Source organism: Talpa occidentalis, unplaced genomic scaffold, assembly GCF_014898055.3.
Source record: "Talpa occidentalis isolate TD23 unplaced genomic scaffold, MPIMG_talOcc4v2.1 talOcc4.5, whole genome shotgun sequence".
NCBI lineage: Eukaryota > Metazoa > Chordata > Mammalia > Eulipotyphla > Talpidae > Talpa > Talpa occidentalis.
Genome location: NW_023604861.1, coordinates 90,362,339 through 90,381,839, shown reverse-complemented (window position 1 = coordinate 90,381,839; position 19,501 = coordinate 90,362,339). Strand labels below are relative to the sequence as shown.

General features: G+C 36.6%; 1 protein-coding gene across 8 annotated transcripts in view; it reads right to left on the bottom strand.

The window, feature by feature from the left end:
* CTNNA2 (catenin alpha 2) overlaps positions 1 to 19,501 on the bottom strand; it is a 1,153,910-nt gene that overhangs the window by 20,007 nt on the left and 1,114,402 nt on the right. For 5 of the 8 annotated variants that reach the window (XM_054701778.1, XM_054701779.1, XM_054701783.1 and 2 more), the window contains 2 exons: positions 18,586 to 18,720; positions 8,078 to 8,221 (listed from right to left, as the gene is read on the bottom strand). In XM_054701778.1, the coding sequence (XP_054557753.1) occupies positions 8,078 to 8,221; positions 18,586 to 18,720 (279 nt within the window). Of the gene's footprint in view, positions 1 to 8,077; positions 8,222 to 16,850; positions 17,563 to 18,585; positions 18,721 to 19,501 lie in introns of those variants that run through there. The other 3 variants (XM_054701781.1, XM_054701780.1, XM_054701782.1) reach the window with 2 other exon arrangements.

The window sequence follows — 19,501 nt, the reverse complement described above, 5'->3', positions numbered from 1 at the left end:
GGGTGTCAAAGAGAGGGAAAAGGATTTCACGTGACAGATAAGCAGGTGACCTCCTGAGCTTCTCAGACAGGACATGTTCACTGATAAATCTACACCTGGCTAATATTCCCCAAACTACATACTAGAGGCTCACTGGGCCTTGATTAACCCTTAGTTTCCTAAACAATGGTGACCTATTCTGGAAGATGCCTACTCTAAAAATATTAAGAGAAAACTATGTGACTCTATTCTGAAGAGGCCAACCCCACAAATTTCCCCCTTTGGAACTTCTCTAGAAAAGAAAGGTTTGGGGTGATAGATCAGTCCCTTTGTCTACCAGTTAACTAGATAAGCAAGTGTTCACTTGATTTCTGGCACAAACCTAAGGTAAACAATGCACTTTGAAAAACACTTTTTTTTTTTAAGTAGGAATAAATGAATGATAACATAAATATGTGACCTCAGAATCATTTATTGGAATTTTCCTGTGTAAAAACTTAATACATGAGTTTCTTTGCCAGCACTTTTCATGTAGTAAGTGTGTAAATGAGCATGAAAAAATAATCATTCAAACACATTCTCCATCCTAATGGAGCCTACAGAGTAATGGGAGATAGATAATTAAGAGTTATTACACTGATTTTTCACTCCAGAAAAGATAGAGGACACAAAACAATGGGATATATCAAAGGAGGATTCCCATAAATACTACAATATATCAGCAACTAACTGAGAAAAATGAGGTTGAGATTTTAAGTAACTTCCTTAAGTAACCTAATATTTTCAGTGGAGATGACAGTGTCATCTCCACTAGATGACTAGGAAAGATTACATATTAAGTTCTCAATATCTCATAGCCAATATTTGTAGTAACTGTTACTTACTGCATGTGATTGTCCCACCATACCTTTAAGTGGTGTTACTACTCCGACTTAAAAAACAAAGCTAAATCTCAGAGAAATAAAGAACATTGGCCAATACAAGCAAGATTGTAAAGGCAGAGTCGCTTTCCAAATTCAAAGCTAACATTAATACCTTGCTGATAATTTTAAACATCTCCCTTTTTAGAAAACATGGTATTCACCATTTTCATTTTCAGATCTGATATCAAAACCTCGGTTTCTTACTATAAGCTTTTATTCAGATAAAATGCTAGCCTTGAGGTAGTTTTGCCTGACACATCATCTTAGAATCAAGGTGAGGTTTGCTTAGCTCAGTGTCATAGTAAAAACTAGCTATGTGGCATGGGTAGGAAATGTGTGTAATAATTTTTTAAATAAAGATCTTCAGATTAACTTTCCTCAATGAATGGCAGGCACTGATGTCATTCCAGTCAACTGCCTCAGTGGTGTGAGATTATCACTATGTCTGCAAAGAAGATACTGCAATTATCTGCAAAACAGATGAAGATGGAGGTAAAACAAGGTTCCCTATCATTTCTGATTTTGAAAGGAAAAAAAAAAAACTCAAAAATACCAAAGATGCTGGCAATTTGGATTATAAACCCAAAAGGGACCCTTGTTGCTATAATGTGAGGCCCTTCTTCTTCCAGACCTCCATTTATTCTCATGTTTTAATTATAAAATGCCTCCCTCTTCTTCTATAACTGTCTACACAAACTGATGGGTACAGGATAATACCTGCTGTCCATGAAGAAAGGGTAATGAAAAAAATAGTATTTCTAAATGAAATTCATAATTTCCAGCATAGATCATATAGATCAGGCCCTGTATTGGCATGAGAGCTTGATTGGGGAGTGGTAATACATTTATCTTTTAATGAAGTGTGCTTAATGAAAAAGTAGCCAAACAACTTTACCCAAGAATACCAGCCAGACACATACAATGCTCTGGACTGTTGCCTCCATCCCTTCTCTTGGCACAACTTGGGTACGGGAGAACAACTTAGCTCTAAATCTCATTAACTTCCCGTATTGGAACATGACGGTTAGACAAACGATGGCTCCTTGTTTAGAGCCTCATGCCTTTCCTTCAAGGACATTTAATACCATTACTTAGTAATTCTTTATACTTTAATAACCACCGTTCTTACAAAGTTCTTTTTTATGCTTAACCAATTTAAACCACTCTGTTCAAGATATTTCTTACATTATCTTTAAATCTTATCTTCTCCAATTTTTTCCTTAATATTTTAATTTTTTACTGGAACTTTTCCCTTAAACACAGAAAGACTCATTAGTCTGTTTTGTTGCCTTACAGGATCCTGAAACTTTGCAGTGTGGGGGGATGGGGTGGGTAGGTAATTAGACTCCAAGAACATACTCAAGAGTGCAACATAGCCAAGATCTGCAATCTAACAGTACCCCCAACACCTTGCCGTGTTTGGCTGGCAGATGATTCTCTGATCATTTTGAGAAACTCATTAAAACCACATGGGTCAGAAAAATTTCTTGGCCATCCAGCCCCAACCTACCTTTCTAAATTCACCTTTTAATTTTCTCCCTTCTATGGGTATTTCTGTTCATCTCCTAGGCTAATCTTTTCTCTCCCCCTTTATCTGCTAGCCACTTATCTATGAAGGAAAGCTAAAAGAAAAAAAATTACCCCTTTCATTAAACTTTGTCTTTCTCCACAGGAGTGCCCATGTATGTCATGTTATATAAATTTCTGTTAGTATTGATAATTATAGGCTATAACAGTAATTGCTTTTTGTGTTTTTTTTTTCCTCCATGTAATTTCACAGGATGCAGTGAATGTAATGGTTATAAATGCAAAAATGTTTGAATTGTACATGTGACTAAGTCTCTGTAAAATACACTCTAGCGACACATAAGGGGACAATTGCTGCCATCTTAGTCATTGTTTTACTTATCTGAGACAACCATAATTTGAATATTAATGGAAGTTATAATCTATAACTTTTGCACAAAATTTTATATAGCACTTCTGTAACTTTGGGGGAGGGGAAAATTGGTTCTAGGAGACCATCCCTTATTTTATAAAACTGACTTTTGATCATATGACTTCATCATTCTTACATAGACAAGCTTAGCTTTTTAAAGTGATTTTCCTGAGATAATATACTCAATATAAATTTTTGTCATGATAGGAAATTAAGAGGCATTTTACTGACTGAACTAAATCTAGTTATCTGGAATAGGTGATAGAAAAGGCCAAAATACTAATGTGGGAGGGGCTTGGATGACAAGAAATACAAAAGACAGCCCTCTAAGTGATGTGAAATATATACAGTAAATCATCTATGAATCTATAGCAACAGGGAGGCTTTCAAACAGAAGCATTTTTTTCTTTGTCAATGGCAGTAAATCATGTCCAAATCAACATCGTCCAAAGCATATCTGGGAAGGAGACTGGCATAGTCAGGTTCAGTGTTACATAGTATTTAAATCTTAACATTGGCTGTTTGAGAGCAAAGAAGCTAATTCTTGCTCAGCAAAACAAAGACACTTCTGTTTGCTTCAGAAAATCATCCTACTTACCTGAATTCACATAGCTTATGGGCATTCCCATGCCATCCAACATTTCAAGACTGTCAATGAGACCTCCTAAGAGAGGCTCCCTTTCCACCTCAACACTAGAATATCTCAGCGAGACTCTCATGACCCTCATTCCTTGCTTGTACTTATTTCTCTCCTGAGGAGTGATCATGTGAACTTTCACAAGACTGAGAAAAATGGCTTCATGTATCCTTATACTTCACTCACTCGTAGCCACCTCAGCTATTCTAAAAAGATAAGCCTACATTACAATGTAGGAAATATGAGTAAGGCTGATGGGGCTCAGGAAAAGAATGGGATTGTATAAGCAATGACTTTTTTTTTTTTTGTGGGACCCTCGCTGGCGGCTGGGGAACGAACCGGTGCTGCAGAGGCTGCGGGCAGCCTCGCAGCCCAGCGCTCAACCGTTGCGCCACCAGGGGAGGCCCCACTTTTTGGTTTTGATACACAAAGAGAAGATATTCTCTGCAACATGTACAATTCTATGGTCTTGCTCACCTGAAGTGTTTCCCTACCCTGCTAATTACAACACAAATCAAAACCACTCTGGCAAAATGAGTTGAATGCTCAGCTTCTCCCCAATGCAATCCATGCCCTGGACCACAGTGGTATCTCCTAGCTGTTTGATACTTACTACTATTGCCTCTAATTTGAGACTTGGCATTGTCTAAGCTCTCAGAGCAATTACATATTCCTCAAGGGCAGAAGTCTGATTTTACAGGTCTTTTCTCCCTTTAGCACATCACTCAGTACCCACCAATTCCCTACATCAAAGCTTCCAAACACAGGGGAATTACTTAATACTTCATTAATTTTGAATTTTAGAACCCAACAAGACCTAGCTCCATTACCTAACTCATATTGCTTTTTAATCCTAAATTATAACACACAAAAATTGAGGTAAACAAGTCAATTATCTTTTTTTTTTTTTTTTTACACACATCCCAACATTTACGTGAATCAAAAAGTACAGAAATGCAATATATGGAATTCAGAGCGGTGGGTTTTTGTTTCCTTTTCAAGAGGGCTCGACTTTCACTGCCAGGCAGATAAAGAGACTGCACACTAGTGGAAACAGACTGGGGGATAGCTCCGAAGTACTGCCTAGAACTATCTAATGCCATCCCCTGTCACAGAGGATAAGAAGGGACAGTACTTGGTAGTTTCCACCATATGGAAGCTGCTATATTCCATTTTATCAGCACCAATATATGGAATACATCTGGATTTAAATGTTAGCACAAAAAAAAAGCTAGTACATGAGATTCCTGCTAAAGGGGGCACTTACATGAAAATAAAGTGTATCAAGAAATAAAAATTAAAAGATTCTAGTGCATTGTAAGCATAGGTTTATGTGTATTTTTAATCAGCAGAAAACATTGGTTTAAATGAAACACTGGCTCCGTCTCCACCTTAGCTGTGAGTTCTTGCCTTGTTTCCACGTTGACGAGCTCCCCTTAGTTTTCTAGTTCTCTCAACTAAACTGATGTTACCAACACATATTCTTAGACCTGGTCTACATATTTTATATTGTTGGATTCCTGTTTTAGGGAGGAGGGAATGGGGGGGGGTAAGGGAGGGGAGACAGACGAGAGGTGGGGGGCAGGGGACGAGACACAGGAAGAGTAAACATTACTTTTGCAGCACTAAGGGGGAGCAGTGGGCAAGAGGAGAGGCCCAACTGCACCTATGCGTGGGCTGGCCCCCTAGGCCGGGTATCGAACTCAGGCCGTAGCAGCAGTGGTAGACGCTGTAGCGCCGAGTCTTAACCCGCTAGGCCACTGGGGAGGCCCTTCGCACTACCTGGCTTTAAGGCTACTAGTACTCTCTGGAGGGAGCGCGTCGGCTTTGGCAATGGTGAGGTAATGTAAACGCCTCATAAACTCAGCATCCGCAGGTGTAGCTCATGTCCTGAGAGGGCAGTGGCGGGTAAACAATGCAGTCTGTTATCTGCTCATTGGGAGCCTGCACTCAATGGGCCTCAAGTGTCCAGTCAGCGTGGCTCGTAACCGATGCCAGCAGGTGCTAATATGCACCGCGGCTCCCGTCTCGGGGGTGCCTACTAGCGTGCACAGCCAGGAACGCCCACACAGCCAGGAACGCCTTCTTTCTGTGGCAGGGCCTGGAGACGAGTGTGGACACGATTTAAAGATACAATGTGATATTTCTCTTTTTTTTCCCCAGAAACACTTTTTTTGGTTGGTTTGGTCTGGGCACCCGCCCCAGCGGCCTTGCGTGGACGGCGGGTGGGGCCTCCAGGGCGTGGGCTGGACCGGACCGCCCGCATGAAGGCCCCTGGGGACCACTGCATAGGCGAACCCGAGGGGCGACAGGGGCGCCCTGGCACAGGCCCCCGGTCCCGACGGCGGTGCTCCCCAACAAGTCAATCTTTTAAACCAACACATAGCTAAGTATTATGGCCTCTGTTTTTCAGGTATCATACATCCAGAAGACTTAGCAGGTTAACAAAATATCCATTAAAAAATAAATATGACCAGCCCTTTATCTACCATTAACCAAATAGCTCTACATCATATACATCTTAAAACCTACTTTGGAATGGAAATTTTTTTTCATGTTTGATTAACTGAACATCTCCTACAAAATCATTTTTTTCCCACAAACCATTTCATCAAAAATATATTATAAAGCAATAAAATTTTAGAACAGGGGTGCTTTTTCCATGATCTATCATATTAGGATGAGGAAACTGAGTCCTAAGAGGTAAATAATTCACCAAGTTACCATTAGTCAGTGATAAGTTATACAACTAGTGCACCGAAGTTCAGAAGCTAGATTAAGGCAACTCTTTACACTTCACTGTTTCCTTTTGAGCACAATATATGTATGTATTTTCAAATTATAATTTTAATACATACGAAATGGATAAGAAGCACTGTACACCACCGTTAATGAGACATGCACATGAGAAAAAACAAGTGCATGCACAATGCATTCCATGAGACTCTCTGAGTTTGCACAAGCGCACAACACAACTGTTCTTAACTCACGAAGTTTAAAGATGACTGTGTTCCAAAGGTTTGTAAAATATGAGCATTTCTTACCTGGCAGCTGTATGAGGGGGTTGATAAAAGAAATTAAAAACTTGAGCTATGATTAGACATCAGATTTTTCTGACACTAAATGCTTCCGGGGGCAGAACTTCAGTGGATGGTAGGCCAGAGACTTGAAAGGGATCACCCACCATCCAAGACTCTGATGCTGTTACTCACATTGTGATACTAAGTTCACTGCAGGTGATTAGCACTTAAATCTTCCTATTGACCCGTTACAGCTCTTTTTTTCCCCTATTGGGTCTGAAAATGCTATCGTTCCAGTCATTTTATCAGGTTAGGAAGCTTAGGTGAAGAAAATGAATTTAGAAGTTTCACTTTACCCTGCCCCAGAAAACAAAAAGAAACAGCTTTGAGCTGTTAGGGTACATAACTTTGGGGGAAGGGAGGAGTGGATCAACATAGAACGCAAAACCTATTAAAGAGAAAAGTCTCCTCCTTTTAAGATGTTCCCAATTCGCCAACACAAATTATCCACACACATAGTTAACTAGGGATGTATACTTTGAAAATATGAATGATACCCTCTTAACACATTTATAATACCCATGATCCAAATCAAGACACTTGCATCCCACCCCATGAAAACAAAGTCTCACATTCTAGTGTCAATCCCTTTTAAAAACACCCACCCTGATGCTTCGACATCTGTTAAAGATTTAACTACCTCCATGAACTTCCTTTGCCCTTTTACATAAAAGCTCACATCTTGACAGTTTTAATAGGTACCCAGGAGAGAACAAGGAAAGTGGAGAAAAATGCTCATTCCAGTTGATCTTTTCTTTCTAAATACCAAGGCATATAAAAGAATTAATCAGTAATAATAGAAACCCAAATGAAACAAAGAAAAGCAGCTTTTCACTGCTCTGAGCTACCAAAAAAAAAAAAAATCCTACAAAATGGAATCAGTGTTATAGCATGCAACAACACAAAGGTAGCAAATTTGGTTGAGACTTCTTGAGATGGCTGCATCTTTGATCTTGCAACACCAGTGAATCTTTGTACTTAAATGAATATTGTTAAGTCTTTTCATTAGAAGATTATCAGTTGTTTGTTTACCTCAAAACCATGTTTTGTCCATAATCCTTTTCATCAGTTTTTTCACAATTTTACCCTGAAATTTTAAAAGTGCTTACTCATTCTCTAGACAAACATCAATAAGGATATTCTCGGATCATGAGATCTTTCAAATGAAAAAGAATATATTTTCCTAACTAGCCTTTTGTAGAGAAGTTACCAAAGGACTACAGAATGGATTCATTCCACATTTGCAATGACTTTCAGTCCCAATGGGAAGAAAGACTGAGGAATAAAGGAATGAAAATATCATGTTCACTTCTCAAGTTTAGATCATGCTTGAAGAGTATATCTGAGCTGTGAAATTCCCACATGAAGAATAAATAAGTAGGTCTTTTACCCAAAGTTGATTAATAATAAAGATGACTCAAATGGGCACATCTTTACTTCCTTGAAACACCACCACCACCCCTGCTTTCAGAATTAATGTTCACAACAAGAGATTAGATTAGAAATCAAAGTTACTCACCATGGAGGAATCACTGCTTCCACTCCCGATCGGAGCTCCCTCAGCACAGGTTGGGAGGTGGGTAGAAAGTTGACTAGCCCTGCCCCCATCTATGACATCACAATCTACCTCATAAAAGGTAGTGAAAGTGCTCTGAACTCCTGTCTGATTTCCGAGAGATACAGAAAAGAGAGAGTGAGAGAGAGAGCAAGAGAAAAAAAAAAAAAACGTAGCCTATTGGGAAGGGATTAGGGATTTGGAAGAGGGAATGGGTAATTGGGAGAAAGAGGCATATGAAGGAATTAGGTGCTGAAGGAGATATGAATGGGTAGGCCTCAGTGAAATTAAGCAGCCCAGCCATTTGGATTCCTCATTGGCTCTCCTGAACAGATAAATGGAACATCCCCAAGAAGGAGGATGAAGAAGCACCCTGCCTTGTCAGGCATTATAAGGACAATTGTAGTGGGGTTCAAAGGGGATGAATCTCCCCTACTTAAAGCAGAAAGTTCACCAAGAGAGAAAGCAAGGGCCGCAGCTCTTAAAGCCTGGAACAGTACAGTATGTGGGGATCTCAGATGTCTTTCTCAAAAGTTCCATTGCCCTGCTGTGTGACCTTTGTTAACTCTTCTGCCTCTGCACATCCAGCCAGTACATGATACTAAAGGGATACTTACCTCTTTCAGTGAGCTCGCTGAAGAACACTAATGCATTCATTGTTGCTAGAACTGCAACTCTTTTCATTCTTCCTTTTTTGCACCCAAGGGTGGGGTTGTGTGACAGGCACAATTAAAAAGATAAGCCAATAACCAATGCCTATTTTACCTCAGAATTCCTAACTCTTACAGTTTTATCTTTGACATAAAATTATTGCTGACAGTCTTGACCAAGTTTGTGTGTACCAAATATATACATGGTAGGTAGAAACCATCGCACTGAAGTAAAAGTCAAATGGCAAGATAGCTTACAATCATCAGGTCGCTTGTCCTGCCACTCTCGGAGGTCACGCTTAAGTGACCCAGTGATGATAATTGACTGAACATTTTTGTTACATGCAGTTCTGCTGTAGTCAGACAGCTATAGTTTTGTTTAATCACTAAGTCCAATTCTTGTGGGAAATCAGGCAAGAGAGGAAAATAATATGGACAGCCTTAGATTCTTTTTTCAAAAGGAAGTTTACAAGAAAAAATGTACTACTCAAAGTTGTTACTCGGGTATTATAACTAAGCAAAAGATAGGGTGATATTGAAGAGCAGGCAGGTTGTGAAACCATCCACATGAATGCAGACCTTTACTTGCCCAGTGGAACGTATGAAAAGTGAAAGTGTTTCTTTTTCTACGGCAAATATTTTAATAAAAGTAAAGCTTGCAATAATAGCTTAAGGGTGAAACCCAATGTCTGTTTCTGTATTTACATAAATAAAATTCCCTATTTGGGATTTTTTTATATACTTTAAGTCAATATAGTTCTAGTCCGACTCCTGTTCAGTTCACTATATGATTATTTTAGTGATTATTTTAAATAATCACAATTTAAAATTAAGCTAAATCAACCAATTAGGGAGCACTTGAAAGACAGATGGTACTAAATTTGGCAAAGTTACTTCCATCTTTTACTTCAAAATAACTGTTAAAGACATTTTTAAGAAGTCTTTAAGGGAATTAAAGAAAATAGAACAGAAAAATATATAGCATGAGAAAATGATTAGTTTTAAACAGTTGGCATTCTTATCAGAGAAAGCAATAATCTTCATGTTTTCCTTGCCATTTTATCCAGTTTTCAGTAATTCTAGTTATAAGTTCAATTCTACATTCAACAGATTTTTGTGTGGGTGTGAAATTTCACAGTGCCTTCATGAAGTCTTATTTGCTTTGAATTTGTACATATTGGGTCATTGACTAGTTGGCTTATCCTTGTTTCTTTATGTTCTATAACAATCCCATTTGGTTTTGGAAAATAGGCATCTCCTGATTTTTCCATCATGGGGAATGTGCCATTCAATAACCATAACTTCTAGATTTCAGAAATGATTACTATGTATTAGAAACTGTCATCTCAACTCATACAAAATGTAAGTCATTAAGATTAATATGCAATTGTCCATTCTTCCAATAAACACCTTAAGATTTTTACTACCCAACAACAGAAACGTCTGCCAACATTAAGATACTAAAATGAAAATGGAGTTAGACTCATTAAATACTGAAAGAAAAAAAAATTGGACTTACATTATAATCAGTTGGTATTTCTTATAATTTTTCTATTAATGTGTCTTTGGAAATGGAGCACAACTTCAGGAACCCAATGCAAAACTAGGCTGCATCAAAAGGATGCAGAGTGCTGAACTGTGCTGACTTTTTAGGTGAATTTAATATGATTGTTTTTAATGCTGTCTTCACTTATGATATTAGTTAAAATATAACTTTCTTTGACACAGGATGAAATGCCAGAGTCAGATAATTTCCAACTCTTCTTAGGATCAAGTCTCTTGACATCATTAATGAAAAATAAGTCTTACTGCAATTATGGATTTGATGTGTGCTTCCCACAATGTCTCATAAATGGATGCATTAGTCCTTCAAGAGAAGTTATGGAGTGATTGCAAGATATTGGGAGTGATTACAAGATATTGGTCAAGAGATCCCATTATTGAAGTAATGATTATAATTTTATTCTGATCAGAAAGATACGGGGCTGGTTTCAGTTTTTTTGTTTATTAAAGTATTATTTTCTAACTTCTTAGTACAAGGGTCAAGAAAAGTTAGGTGGAATAGTTTGTATAGTCCAAAAGAATAATACATGGATGTATATACAGAATAACTAACTCATCATGGAAGATATTATCAGTAGTTGGCAAGTAATTTGACCAAAATGATATTGAAGATAAATATCTCAGCAGAAGATAATTTCACTATTATTGACAGCAACATATTTGAATTTTGAGTTCCAAGATAAAAGAGATCATGCTTTTAGATGGGTTTAGGATGTGTCACACATAAATAGGAACCATAGGCTTAAAAGAGTACATGATTCCTAGAAGATGAGGCTAACTGGAATTTCTCCAGGATGTTCTGTCTCGGTTGTAAAACAAATTTGCAAAAAGAAAACAAGTGAAAGAGACAGGTTGTGCAGATCTGACAGACAATCTAGACCAAGTTCCAGTTATTATCTATAAGGCCTCTGCACTGATGAAGGTATTCAGAGAAAAGCAGTAAGATGTAGTATTAATGATTAAAGAAAAGATTAAAGTCTAAATTAAGAAAGCCTGCCTTTAAGAAATCAGGATTAGGATGGAATATTTAAAATAAATGTATTGACCAGAAGAAAATGACTTGTCAAGATAGAGTGAGGCAATATGTTCTGAAGTAATAAAAGGAAATCTGAACTAAGAACAGTTCACAGAGCCCATCCAGAAGCCTTTCCTATTTGTAAGACACATGGGCCATAATAAAGCACATAATTCTCTTCTAAGGACTGTGATCAAAGCCAGATTTTATAAATCATTTAAATTAGTCTGTAGAAAGCATTTGACAAAATCTGCAGGGACAGAATGTAGACAATAGTTAAGGTGAACACAATTATTTCTAGAATGTAGTAAATCAAGAAAAACAGTGAGTACACAGATAACCATCAACAGACACCCCACTATTCTAGCTGAGAATGCTAAAACAGAAAGCTGAGAAACTACAAAAAAAATTTAAGAAACTGCATAACCTAATAAAATCACAGTGGACAGGAAAAATTACCCTTTATCCATTGAAATTGTTTGCTAATAGAGATAAAGGATTTTGCCCTCATCCAGCCAATATCTAGAACTCTGCCTTTTCCATAGTTGGAATGCAACAGTAACATTGGATTCAATGAATCAGAAAATATCCTTATGTGAACAAGAAATAAAGACAATGTATGTAAACAATTTTTTTAAGAAAAATACTGTAAAATTTTATCAAATTCAGTACAGAATTAAAAAAAAATCATAGTTCAGTTTTACTATGGATTCTCCTTCATTTTGGGGCATCAGAGATAGGCAAAATTGTACAAAATTAATCCTGAAATTCCCAGCTAATATTTAGTTTATGGTTTTGAAGCTTATATTCCTTTTGAAAAAAAAAAATTACATTTTATTCTATCAACTTGTTCACATTTTAACGTTTTCTTCATCTGCTTTCAATATCGGGATATGCCCAAGTAGGAACAAGAAAAATAGTAAGAATGGGTTTAGGTAACCAATTCAAAATAAAGTATTTCTTGATGACAGTGGACAAATTCAAGAAATATAAGAAAGTAGGACTAAACTACAGATACTGTTTTGAAGTATTCATTCAATGCTTTGACTTCCTCTAATTATTTGGTTCAATAGAGGCAACAACTGGATTTGCTCTTTCATATCCAGAACTAGTTGAAATTGGGGGCAGAGAGCTTCTGAGACACTACTACAGACATTAATTATTTAAAACATAGTAATAAAGAACATCTTAAAATGCATCAGACAATTATCACATAGACAATATCTCAAGATTAGAATATATGTCATGGGAAAACTTAAACCTATTTAAGTAGCTTTAAATAGGTTTACTTTGTTCCATGTGTATAAAAATAAGCAATCATTGCCCCTCATCAAGTTACCTCCTATATTTCTAAATGTCCAAGTTTTCACAAAAAGTTATTGGCTATCAAATATTCCCCAGACTATTAACTGAACTTAATAACTTAATTATTAATAATTAAGATGTGACTATTTGCACTCTTACTTTTAGAGACCTTAAAATCTTGGATAACTTCTAAAACGCAAAGTTTTTATTGATTAAATGATAAGTAGTGGCATTAATACTAGTAAGTTAGAGATATTAACTCTTCTGCTCTTAAATGCAATAATGCTCTCAAACAAAAATAGAAATTGAGTCCACAAATTCAGGTGATGCCATCAAATCAATCCAATGCAGATCAATCTATGTGTCTAGTTAAAGAAAAAAGTTACCGGTTGGGTTTAGGTCTCAGCATTGTCACAATAAAGTCAGTTTTCTTATTTTATAATGAAAGCATTAGACTAAAGTCTTTTCCTATTCATAAAACAATTCCATATGTTAACCAACTGCTTTCATTTCATCAGTGAATAACTAATTATTTTCAATGAATAGAACTGATCATATTGTAAATTTAAAGTTTAGGGTCACCACCACAGAGTATATAACTGAGGAGCTATTTCTTGCAACAGAGCAGTCTATCAGCCTCCTTTGTGCAAAACTATGTGCTTTCAAGGAGACGGTCCACAGGTGTGGTGTGATAAATACAAAGCTTCCCATGATGCCTGACACCCATAGATATATTTATAAAAATTCCAATTAATTTCCCATTTTTTTCCAAAAATGATAGCCTGAGTTTGTTTACAGTCACTTTTGTAATGGAGAATGAATTAGCATGGAAATAAACAATTAAGGGTTATTTCTCTCTGAAGGTTTGAATAATTTGGGTTGTACAAAAATCAGTAACAATATATACACTGACAAGAAGGTTAGCTAAGGGAGACTATGTAGGAATCAGGATTCACATGGGGTATATAGAGTTCTATTTAGTTATGTATGTATTTTGTATGTTCTATTATCTATTATCATCAAATTAGGGTTATTGGCTTTTGGGAGATTGAACTATGCAACAACCCATCTTAGCAGCAAAGAATGTACAAAGAACTGCCATTCTGCAAATGATAAATACCTATTTAATGTTCTTTCTGTTTCAAAGTATCTGCACTATCCATCCTAGTTTGTAATCCTAGGTTTTTGTTTGTTTGTTTGTTTGTTTTCTATTTCTGTCTGTCTGAAGTCGCTTACTCTCCCTAGCGCAAAGTCCTTTAAACCCAAATACTCTGAAATTTCTGTGGAATTGCCATGAATTCATTGAAGACATACTTTTTTGTATCAAATGATGCACAGAAATGTATTCCAAACCCAAATTCAAATAGCAAGTAATTTAGATTTTTTTCCATTACACTATACTTTCATCAGTGGAGATAATCAAGAATTGACGATAGAATATAAAAAAGACTTTTCCCCAAAAAGCTTTGCTTAAAGTACAGGTATACACGACTAGGAACAATGCTTCTTTCTGTAACTGTTTCATCCCATTACAAGATGGTGCACTGTTTTTTACAGAGGGACTATGGAACTTTCCAAATAAAATATAATTCTAATCTCAACAAACCAAAATTTCTGCATATATATATACACACACACAGACATATGTGTGTGTATGTGTGTGTGTGTGTGTGTATATATATATATAATTGTACAAATAGGTCCCACATTTTACATTGATTTTCCCTAAATTATATTGGATCATATAGATCATATTTTTCAAGCATTACCTTAGTTTTTGATTGCTACTTATTAGGGGGATAATGATATTAATGTCAGATCAAGTGTGTCTGGAGTGTGTGTACATATATGTAACTTTGATTATATAAATGTATCTTTGACACTGGGATTTTATTCCAAAGTCAGGTAGGACTGCTTTGGATATTATTAGTTTCTAATATTTTTATGAATGTCTTATTTATTACCATGAGTATTCCTGGTGAGTTTGTATCCTGTTTTTTAATGATGTAAAACACACAATAAGTATAGCTATAACTGGTCCATATTCCAGTTTTCTTTTACCAATTCAAATCTGACTAGTGCTGTAAATTATACTTGCTCACCTTGTCAGATTTTTCTCAATAACCCAAATGAGAGGGATTCAAATGTGGAAAGGAGAGATTTAAATGGCAAAGAACAAAAGTGCACATTAGGGCAAGTTACTCAATCTCTCACAAATAGGTCAGTGTTCCATTCAATCTGTCTGAGGAATTAGAGAACTAACATTCCTCACCTCCAAACTCTGTTCCTATACTTTGTTAGTATGAAGAATGGCATATATGTGCAATAAAGTCTATGAAAATTTGTAGGGCTCAGCTTAAGTTACATCAGCGTCCCTCCATCTCTGACCTGAACATTACATTCCTGTTCAGAGGAGAGTTACTGCCTTTTTGTCCTGACTTCATTGTTCTAATGGGGCTCCCGTTATATTTAAAAAATTACCACCTAAGGTTTTTTAAAAAAAAAATTCAGTTGTTTTCAGAATGCTTGATGTTAGCATTCTGCATTCTAAAATTCTACCTTATTGTTTCTAATCTTATTTGGATAATGAACCATGTATAAATCTTTGGGTAGCTAAAGATAACCAAAGGTTATGGCATGGTTTTATCTCTGCAGATACACATGCACATCTGTTTTTAAATTTAAAAGTGCCAATAAAATCCTCTGAAACCTAGTAAATAAAAATTAATTAAAAACATGACAATCAAATATAATTTCCATATCATGGCATTGGAACTTATTTGTATTAAATATATATTTACATTATGTGAACAAAAATTAGCTCAACTTTCTTCCCATGATTCTTCCAATATAAAGCTATACTGCCTGATGGATATTAGTCCTGTGCTAAACTTTCTTATGATATGCTGTGGTTAATTATCTCTCTCATTTGTTTTCTTCTTTCATCCCTCTTTCTCCTTTCCCTCTTTTCTTGCAATATTCCTTTTTCCAAAAACCATGTAAACTGGTTTGAGAGATTAAATAAACACTGAATTAAGTAAAGTTAGTTAATAGTCTAATCATTTGTTTAATTTTCTATACTTTCATTTCCTCTACTTTCGCTATTACATTTCTATCACTATTAGTTTCTAAACTCATTCTCTTTCCCATTTTCACCTCTGCCACCAGGTTGAGTTGAATTGGCTTACAAATGTAGCTTCTACTTCAAGAATTAATAGAATGGCACATTTGACTGTTGCAAGAAGTCTAAGCCAATGACTATAAAAATTTGCTTGCCAGCATAAAACTTAAGGTGCTTCTTAGACAGCACATGCTGACATACTTCCTGGCTGCTGTGTCTGTCTAATTCCATCATGGCCCACAAGGATCTATTATACCTACTAACCCTCATAACCTACTGAGATCTTCTGCTCCACTTCTCAAGTCAAAGGCAGATATGACAGATGATGTCTTTTCCAGTTTGTACACATAGAGTCACATGAAACATATACATGCTGGCATGGCATATACTGTGCACATGTACATTTTATTTAACATGTGTTCATCGTGTTAGTACAAGACTATAAAAACATGGCTCTAGTTCTGAAATCCAAACCATTATTTTCTTGGCAAAATGAAAGCAATCAATCCAAATCATTTCTGTTTCAGTAGAAACTTTAACTTCTAACAAACAAACCTTCTGGGAGTTTTGGTATATTTCAGAGAAGAAGCCACAGTTTTGAATCTGGTGTACATACATAAATACATAGGCAAAAAGAAAGAAAGATTCTAATATATATTTTTTTCTTATTTGATTGCACACTAAGTTACTTCTAAAAAATACAGCAAGTTTTCATGCCAGACAACAGGATTCTTGGGGCCCCAAGTATGGGTGCACTTTCTTGGCAAAATCATTGAAAGTTTGTGTTTATGGGGTCTCACATTCTTGACTCTTTCAGAACTCTGAAAGCAGCCATGTGTGGCTATTTTGAAAAACATTTTTTTCCCCATTCATCATCAGTGAAGGTGGATGAAGAGTAAGATGGAGGCAGAAGTGGCAAAGACAGCAGACTACAGATGCAGGTGTGGCACCAAACAGCAATCAAGCTTAGAAAAAAATCATAAGGAGGCCAAGAGCAGGCCCCAAACCGAGCAATATACAGCCAACCTTTATAATGCATTTGACTCAGAATTATTATAAAGTTGTATAACATTCTTCTAAAAGAAGCCTTCTCCCATACGAGGATTTATGAATTTTGTCAATAAGACTCAAAGAAGGAAACAGGCTTCTTGATGGTGTTCTCAGTCTCAAACACCTCTGCAAATGCCAACAATGCAAGTGATAAAGCCAGTGATGGTTTGGACTACATCTAAATGAGAAAAAGACAATGGAAATGAAGCTCTGGCGGCAGTGACGAACAATGGGTTCTGAGAGGATGATGAAGAACAACTCTGCCAGTAAAATATAGCCCAGATGATGTTGTGGAGTCTGAGATCCACAAAGATGCTTTGCGCATCCACGTAAATAAGATTTGGAAAGTAACAAATGAAAGCACACAAGGCAAGCTAAACAAAAAGCACTCAATTCCACAGGTGCTATATACAGATGAACATGAAAGCTGAATGGTATGGGGAACTATTCCACTGAGGCTGAAGATAAGAAAAGAAGCAAGGGAGATGCAATGTTTTGATCACTTCTAGGCAGAGAGAATCTCGGTCATTTACCAACTCGGCAGAAAGGACACATTGCAAGACAGATTGCTCTGAGTTGAAGAATGTTGAAGCAGGATCGCTTTGGAAATGCAAAGAGGTGACTGTGCTTTGGGAAAAGGCACAAAATAGCCAACTTATCTGGCTCTAGGTGGGACTGCATGGAACAGGCTTCTCAGATGGCATCTCCATGCAAGCCAGATCAGCTCTTTTCCCAGCTATGTTTTCTGCAAGTCAAGCAATATAGAAACTTAAACCTTTGGGGCCAAGAATGATTTCCCCACAATTTTTTACCAACTGGTCAAACTGCTGAATTTCTGAAAATGGGTTGGGGGAAGAATTGAGCTTCTTGACCAGGCTGATTTTCCCAAGGCATTCACCATGTTGATAATGTTATAGTCATGGTAATGCCACATTATTAAATGGCAGCATCATGGTTACTGGGAAAAGAACTAAAGGTGGCTGAGCCACACTTCAGAATGTGCAAATAGTTTACAAAAAATGACACCTGTGTTGAAAGAAAGGGACTGAGGGAGGAGAAGAAGCCAAGGTGAAGAACCTCAACACATACATTTGGAAATCTTGCCAAGAAATTGTGGTTCCTCTAAATATTCATTGATTTTGATGAAAATGGACCAGATACTTTTATTTTCATGAGAGGGGAAACACTGGAGTGACTGGGCAAAGATTATATTAATTGTTAGTTTTGACAACTATGTTAGTTTTTGGCAACAGCACATCCACCTATAATTAAATTCAAACTTTTTCTGACTTTATGTGTTACTGATTACCTAGTATGCATTGGAACCTGATGAATGAGTTCCTATTGTTTTCATCACTCTAACATGTGAACACAGTCCATACATAGAGAGGCTAGTTCCTGAACAGAGAATGAAAATTACTAGGGCTAACAAAGGGAAGGAGACTCACAATGAGTAAACATACAAAAGCCCCGAATAATTATAATAGTCAGAGCTTGGCAATGAGTTTCCAGACTATGAAATTAGTTTTCTTGTGAAGAATGGAGATTTTACAAGGCTAGTATAAACACAGGGTAATTGGAAAATCAAATTGCTCTTTGTGAGTTATTGTAAGGTCTGGAATAATGGTGATAACATTTATTTAAAAAAAAAAAAAACTCCCTATGAATCACTGTAGTTTGGTGTTTTTAGCAGTACTGTTGCCAAGAATGCTTGCCTTGGAAGTACAATAGTGTAAGCTCTAATTGTGAAACCCAAGTCCCGGCTTACCCCTGACACAATGAGCTCTCCTCCCAGATTCTGTACTTCTGCCTTCACCTTGCTGCAGATATTAAGCTGATGGCAATACAAGGCAATTCGTTGAAGGTAGGCTAATAAATCCTGCTTACATGCTGAGTCAGGACACTGTAAAACATTAAAAAAGCTATCTCAATTAGTAAATACTTTTCAGTTTCTAATACTTGCTCTAGAAAACTGTGGATGGAAATTTCTCTGTAAGGCAATCTCTATGCCAAAGCATAGGGTAAAGTTTCAATTCAATTGGTTGGGGGAGTTTTACGGGGGTGGGAGGTGGTAATTACTTCATTTGGTTTTCTAAGAAATGCACCATTAACTAAAGAAAGTCTGTAACACATTTTGAATTTTCATATTTATTGAGATTTTAACATGATAAGCCTCCTATAAACAAGAGACTCTGAAAAGAATCAGGACACTGTAAGAAATAGAGTTGAGTAGTATTAATTTGAACTAATGGACATAAACTCCCAAAAGAAACAAGAGGTCTTCAAAAGGGATACCAGAGACAACTATCACTGGGGTTTTGTGTTCTCTTTGTAATTGAAGTGGGTAGATGCCCATCAAATCCATACTGAGCTTAGCCAAATACTTCCACAGACGCTTAGAGCTCCCTAAAGTATTTCTGATGTTTCAGTGCCAATGGCTATTCAGTAATTGGGATGTATTTCTATTGCTATCAAATGATCAGCTTGAGATTCTTCAGGACATTCCATTGTTCTGGCTCAATCTGGCACTTGTAAAGGGTATATAATCACCAGGTCCTCAATTAAATATTGCAAAAAATAACTACATACGGCTCAGTATTTTAGCTTAGAATAAGAATATGAGGGAAATATACAAGCTAAGTTTCCTTTAAACTCAAGAGGAAATTCTTTCATTAATATTGTGA